Source organism: Bidens hawaiensis, unplaced genomic scaffold (genome assembly GCF_021521415.1).
Source record: "Bidens hawaiensis isolate Kalapana, Puna unplaced genomic scaffold, B.hawaiensis_p1.1 tig00033834_1, whole genome shotgun sequence".
Classification (NCBI taxonomy): domain Eukaryota; kingdom Viridiplantae; phylum Streptophyta; class Magnoliopsida; order Asterales; family Asteraceae; genus Bidens; species Bidens hawaiensis.
The window spans coordinates 85082-92456 of NW_027505295.1; the positions used below are offsets into that span (position 1 = coordinate 85082).

Below are 7375 nucleotides of genomic sequence, written 5' to 3' on the forward strand. Positions count from 1 at the left end.
TGAAGTAAAAAGAGGGAGAAAACACCAATGAAGCGAAATATGTACACGCAAATCAAGTTTGCGTTCTCTTGCAATCTAGGTTCTTCAATCCAAGACAACTGGCGACCAATTTCGTGAAATTGTACATATACATTATGTTTTATTTCTTTTTTTCTTTGTCAATGTTGTCTTGATCTCTTCATCATGCCCTACCACGGTAGTAGCTCATATAGTCAAGAGTCCTAACTATTGTTGCCACAATCATGTCAGCCTGCCTCTTGTTACAGCCACTATGGTCTTGTTGGATGTTACGTAATTTTCTTACTATTTAAGTCTCGCCATCGCACCTCACATGGTCCTTTGTCACGCCACAACACTTTCCACTACAGTAGTAGCTCCTACCATAGCATCCCTCGCCCGACTATCAGGATTGTTTACGGTTAGGCTCATGTCTTTATAGTTATAAACTTATAATCAAAAGGTATAGCTAGATTGATTTGTCATTATATTTCTATAAATAACACACAACAAACATGGTCTTCATTATTCTATGCTATTTTAACAATTTTCAAATGACAAAAACCATCTCTAACCTTGGTCATAATGTTGAGGATCTAAGAATGTTCTATGAGCAGAAATGATATATTCTGGTAACTCAGAAATGATAACAAACAAAAGTTTTCTTTTAATTATACTTAACAAGATTCAACTTCCTGCACATGCAAAGTAACCACCAAACTTGCATTCAACAAGACAAATGAAGCATGAATTACCATCAGCCAAATCTTAAACTGAGTTACCAAAACAAATTACATATATTAAACATTTGACACAAACAAACATCCCATAACAAATCAAACATTAAAGAGAAGAAAACATCCTCCGCTACAATTTGTTGACTTTCATGAGAATTTTGATTCACAAAACCATTTGAAAACGCGCATCAAATACCATATAACATAATATCTTTTTTATCAATTCCTTCAAATAATCAGAAAGTAGCACCTTCTGGCGGCTGAACAAGCTTGCGGTTATGAGGAGCCGCCATTTCTTTCTTGAGCTGTATCAGAATATCTTCCATTGTATATTCTCTCTGCCAATTTGCAAGAATTCCAAACTTTTTCGCTTCAACCTGCACAAAAATTCGTCAAAATTGTAAAAAGTCAAACTTTGACGTTTGAAAGTCAATAGCTTAATGCTTTTACCACTCCAGTTTCATGGTTGACACAAGTCATGTTGACGCGAGAATGGAATCTGACACTTGGTGGTTTCTCGGGATAGTCTTTGTCACAAAATAGCTTCAATGTGTAAATACGCCCTTCATGAACAGACTGAAACAAGGAGTAATTAGGTAATTTTACCCTTAATAAAGAAAAGGTAACAGGCCTCACTAGAGGTGGCAATAGGAGTGGGTTGGGTTGGATTTGGGTCAGGATGGGTATGGGTCAAGATGGATATGAGGTCAGGATGGATTTTTAAAATAGAGGGTTAGGATGGATATGGGTCAAGATGGATAAAACTAACTCATCTTGACCCAAGTGAAGGTTGACATACAAAGGGTTTTGAAAACCCCTCAAAAAAATATTCAAAAAAACTATTAAAAAAATAATAACTCAAAGCAAAATGTAAAATAACTAAAATGTTTCCCCCATCCTCATCGTTCATAAAAAAAAAAAAAAAAAAAAAAAAAACCTTTTGTTCCGGTTCAATTTCGAGTTTTTCGGGGTTTTTTTCGGTTCGGTTTTGTTTTTCATTTCGGTCGGTTTCGGTATCTGCTCGGTTTCAGTGATTTCGGTTTCGATTTCTCGGTTTTTTCTGTTTCAGTGTTGTTTTGTTTTAGTCAGTTTTTTCGGTTTCATTTCGTTTTTTTTGTTTCGTTTCGATTCATTTATTTTATTTTGGTCAGCTAGGTTTCAGTTTTTTTGTTTCATTTTGGTAAGCTTTTTAATTGTATTTTGCTTTTTTTTTTGTTTCGTTTTGGTCAGTTTTTCGGTTTCATATCGGTTTTTTTGTATCAATTTGGTCCTGTTTCTATTTCGGTTTAGTTTCGTTTCAATTTTTTTGTTTCGTTTGTCGGTTCGGTGTTTTTGATTCGTTTTGGTCCGGTTTTTAAATTGCATTTAGTTTTTTATGTATCCTTTTGGTCAGTTTTTCAGTTTCAATTCGGTTTTTTTGTATCGTTTCGGTCGTTTTTCTATTTCGTTTCAGTTTCGTTTCGGTTTGTTTGTTTCGCTTTGGTCGGTTCAGTGCTTTTTTTTTGTTTCGTTTTGGTCATTTTTCTATTTTGGTTCAGTTTAGTTTTGGTTTTTTTGTTTTGTTTCCGTCCATTCGGTGCTTTTGTTTCGTTTGGTCGGTTCGGTGTTTTTGTTTTGTTTTGGTCTGCTTTTCAGTTGCATTTCGCTTTTTTTTTTGTTTCGTTTTGGTCAAATTTTCGGTTTCATATCGGTTTTATTGTTTCGTTTTGGTCGGTTTTCTATTTCGATTCAGTTTTGTTTCGGTTTGGTCGATTCGGTGTTTTTGTTTAGTTTTGGTTAGCTTTTCGGTTACATTTCGCTTTTTTTGTTTCGATTTGGTCAGTTTTTCAGTTTCATTTCGTTTTTTTTTCGTTTTGGTCGTTTTTCTATTTCGGTTCAGTTTCGTTTTTGTTTCGTTTTAGTCAGTTCGGGGTTTTTGTTTCGTTTTGGTCGTTTTTTGGGTTTCGGATGAGTTTTGTTTCGCACATGATAGTTTGGGTATTTTGAAATATATAAATTTTGGATAACTTGGATATTTTGTTTTGACCCATTTTAACCTATAAATGAAACTCACTTGTATATTTCCAACCCATCCTGACCCACTTGTAGAATTTTTATGATCCATCCTAACCCATTTTACTTTTAAAGTTTATCCATCTTGAACCAAAACAACCCATTTGGGTTGGGTTTGCCACCCTTAGGCATCACTCTGCCAACAACACAAATGTACAATAATATATTAATCATTAATCAACAAAAAGATTTAGACTCAAAAAAGTTTCAGGCCGAAACTCAATATTTTGGGCCAGTTTTTCCGGCTCAAATGGTAAAACTGAAACCGAACAGTTTTCAACTCAAACCGAATTTTCGGTTTTTGGTTCGGTTTAAGCCTAAAACCAACCCATGCACACCCCTATAATCAAACAAAGAGTAAAAGGGGTAAATATGACATTTTATTTTATTCCTGTACATTCGTACTGTTGCATCTGGTATATAACCGATTTTCTGATTATTTAACGTTTAAATAACAAGAAAACGAAAAGCACAATTTGTTTATGCAAGCCTTAAATACTTAATACATCATGATTCGCAAATCATTACCAAAAACATTAATGTAAATTAATTACATATCTTTTTTCATAACCTCTACTAATAAAATAAATTGCACCGTGCAGCATTCTGCACAAAACATTTCAAATCTTTAAAAATGACATGATGCAATCATATGAAAGATTACCTGAATCCTAAATTCTGAAAATTAAGTTATTATTACCAGATAAAGAGTATACTAATCTGATTACTAAAGAAAATACATACAGATAATAATAAGAGAACTTACATTGAGAGGACCGATGATGGTGCCAGTCCACGAGCGCATATAAATATCGTCTCCATCATCCATCCCATAACTAACAGTGCCATCTCCGATACCTTTTTCTCCACGCTCAAGTTCCTCCAACAACCTAAAATTTCTAGGCACTGTGACAAAAAAAAAAAAAAAGATTTCATGTTGATTTGGTCATTTCATGCATTAATTTTCTTTAATAAACACAAAGATGTAAACAATTCAAACACATTCATGAACAATCTCAGTATCTCCTACTACCCATTTTATTACAACGGTTTATATAATTCTAATGCATTCAAATATCACATAATCAATTTCAAAACACATATCCATACATTCCCTGTAATATCAACATCGGATGTGAATCACCTTATCTTACAATAAAAAAGCACAATAAACTACAACCAAGATAAATGCGAAGTACTATTTCTCAACCACTCAAACAACGGTTTTATTGAGAAGGACCACGAAATACCGAATAACGAATCGCACTTCTGTTATTAAATCTTACACTAAGGACCACACCGAACAACTAAGAGTTCAGATCATAACTTCTACATGTGCAAACCGTAAAACGATAACTAGCAACAGTTTCTCTTAATTAATCATTAGAAAACATTGCGTTTACGGGTAACCATTTGTATTAAAATAAAAACCACCATATCATCATCATCATCATCGTACTCAGTATATCCCACCAATAGCAATGCCATGGTAGGGTCTGAGGAGGGTAAGATGTAGACAGCCTTACCTCTATCCCATAGGGATAGAGAGGCTGCTTCCGGTGAGACCCCCGGCTCGATAGTAGTTTTGAATCAAGCCTTGGACATAAGACACATAACACTCAATCATCGGGACACCGGCTGATTGGTGCATGTGCCCTTGTCTTTCGGCTATCAACGCCACCACATGATGCCTGATTAACCTTCCGCCACTTTAACGTTATTTTCACGTGATTAGTAAAATAACGTCAAAATTAGTGCAATTTTACTTTTTCCCACCCAAGGGTTCACACATATATACATTATATGTGCGCACCGCAAGCAGGGCGTAAGATGAAATGAGAAAAAAGGTGAAATTGGCAAGTAAAGAAGCAGATTTGAAAGAAAAAAAGAACCCAGATGGGAAAACATACCCACGACACTCGATCCGCCTGAGCCAAGCGTCATGGACGATGTGGTTGGATCGATTCGATCGAAGCGAAGAGGAAGAAGGGGTTGAAAGAAGAATCTCAAGGATGGACAAGGGGTGAGACGCAAACAAGAATAATTCAGATTGTTTATACAAGCCCTAAAGTTAATATTCATCCAAATATAAATGATAATAATAGAGTCTGCTTAACAAATCATACAATGGGTCGCATTAAACAACAAAGGCACCTAATTTCGTAAACAACTATCATAAACCTTGAACAATGAAGATTAATCTGAAACAACAAACGCATGATCCATGAAATTAAAACAAAACCCATCAAAGAACACAAATACCCAATTCGAATTGATCGGAAATCCCAGCTCACAGACCTAATTAAAGACCCGATTTGTGAAGATGAAATGAGAAAAAAGGTGAAATTGGCAAGTAAAGAAGCAGATTTGAAAGAAAAAAAGAACCCAGATGGGAAAACATACCCACGACACTCGATCCGCCTGAGCCAAGCGTCATGGACGATGTGGTTGGATCGATTCGATCGAAGCGAAGAGGAAGAAGGGGTTGAAAGAAGAATCTCAAGGATGGACAAGGGGTGAGACGCAAACAAGAATAATATGATATATTATGATATAATATTAATTAATAATTATAATAAATTAATAGCAAATTGTTTTGGAGATGAAAAAGGGGCAATGTAATAACTTTTGTACTTTTTTTAGAATAAGTGTATAAGAGCATTGTTAAGTTACTATATAAATATGGATAAAAATGAAAAAAATTTAGTAAACCAAAAAAAACTCTTTAAAAAAATAATAAAAAACTAATAAAAAAAAACTTAAAATTTAATAAAAAAAATAAATAATGTAACATGTGCCGAAATATAAAACAAAATATAAATATGTATAAGGTTCACCAAAATATAAAGCAGTAATAATTAGACAAAATGACACAGAAATTGTCCTTTATATTTACACTAAATTTCACTGGTTATTCTTTATGATTAAAATTGACATGTTTTGTCTTTTACGTTTTCAAATCCGACAGTGTTTGTCATTTGACACTAACCTGGTTAGTTTTTCTCGTTAAGTCTGATCATGTAACTTGCACATAAGGGTAAATTGGTCATCCTACATATTAAACTAAAATCATTTTAATAAATAAAAAAACTTAATAGATAAATAACATATGTAAATACACACCCACTCTCTCTCTCTCACTTAGCATCAGGCACATCTGCCCCCACATGCCGTCATCGCCACAACCACCACATGCCAACACCGTCAGCCTCATTAGTTCACCACCACCACCAACATCATCCCCAAATTTAAACCCTATAGCCACAATCACCACCGTCCCAGACTGAATCGTCGACGCCGCAACGACCCTCGACAACGACGGCACTCAGATAGTCAGATCTAGCTTCCCTCATCGACGCTAACCACAATTCCTTTTTCGGAAAAGCTAATATAAGTGATTGTTGGTCGCGAATCTAAGGTTACAACACTTGATTTGGTTAGATCGGTGGGCTTATAGTGTGTTCTACCGTGTTTGTGGCTGCAGATGAGTTAAATAAGCTCAGATTATGCAACGGTCATCAATTTACGAATTGGAGCATTGTCGCACACTTGTTTTTCGGGTGAAGTGTTCTCTTGCACAGCTTCTTCAATGTTCACGGCTACAAGTCTCTTCTCGATTATGTGTTAAATCGTGGTAAATCCTTTTGGGCAAAATCATTCAAAGGATTTTGAAACCCTAATTGCAGTTAGGGATTCAAGAAAGAAGAATATCAACCAGGTGCCAACTGGGTTAATAAACTTATTTTTCCGACGACGGGGCACCAAATTCATTTTTCCAGCGGGTTCAGCGTTTGTGTCAGTGGTTTAATAAACAACCACCTGGTTTATTAACTCGTAAAAATAGTGTTTGTGCCAACTGTGGTGGTTGTATCACGTGATGATGGGTTTGTGGCAGTGGTGGTGTGGGTGGGTGTTTATTATATTGGCAAGTCTAGTGTGGCGGTGTTTATTATCAAAGAGGGCAGATCTGGTGGCAACAGGTGGTGCCGAAGGTTTTTATGGCGAGTTAATAATCTGGGTTTTTGGGTGAATCAAAGGGAGGAATAAGCTCGTTTCTCCGGTGATGGTGGTGGGTTTCGTTTGTGGTAGTGGTGGTGTGGGTTAGGGTGATGGTGATGGGAGAGAGATGGTGATATATATGTTTTGTTTATTTATTAAAATGATTTTAATTTAATAGGTAAAATGACCAATTTATCCTCATGTGCAAGTAAATGATCACACTTAACGAGAAAAACTAACCGGGTTAGTATCAAAGGACAAACACTGTTAAATTTGAAAACGTAAAGGACAAAACATATCAATTTTAAACATAAAGGATAACCAGTGAAATTTATTATAAACATAAAGGATAATTTCTGTAATTCTGTCTAATAATTATGAAACCTATTTCTTAATGATACATACATTTTTGAAGCAAATTCTAGTTAGGGAGTAAATGAGCCGTGCCGAGCCCAAGCTTGGCTAGATTTACCTTACAACGGCTCGAGCTCGAGTTCGTCTCGTTTCAAGTTTTTTTTTCTAAAGCTCAGACTCGGCTCTTCAGTCATTTTTTCAAGCTCGAGCTCCGCTCTTTTCTCCTTACGAGGCTC

At 35.5% G+C, this 7375-nt stretch overlaps 1 protein-coding gene across 1 annotated transcript; it reads right to left on the reverse strand.

Annotated features, from left to right (window-relative positions):
• Nucleotides 1-715: 715 nt before the first annotated feature.
• On the reverse strand, nt 716-4825 carry LOC143612175 (ubiquitin-conjugating enzyme E2 variant 1D-like). The gene is made up of 4 exons (XM_077086219.1): nt 4697-4825; nt 3553-3692; nt 1185-1310; nt 716-1111 (listed from the first exon to the last, which is right to left on the reverse strand). Exons 1-4 carry the CDS (start codon nt 4728-4730, stop codon nt 971-973), a joined length of 441 nt encoding a protein of 146 aa, XP_076942334.1. The 5' UTR covers nt 4731-4825; the 3' UTR covers nt 716-970.
• Between the last annotated feature and the right edge of the window lie 2550 nt (nt 4826-7375).

Coding starts and splice junctions, on each gene's coding strand:
- LOC143612175 (XM_077086219.1), bottom strand. CDS start 4,730: ATGACGCTTGGCTCAGGCGGATCGAGTGTCGTGG. Junction 1,311..3,552: donor CCATCATCGGTCCTCTCAAT/GTAAGTTCTCTT, acceptor TCCTTGTTTCAG/TCTGTTCATGAAGGGCGTAT. Junction 1,112..1,184: donor TCAACCATGAAACTGGAGTG/GTAAAAGCATTA, acceptor ATTTTTGTGCAG/GTTGAAGCGAAAAAGTTTGG.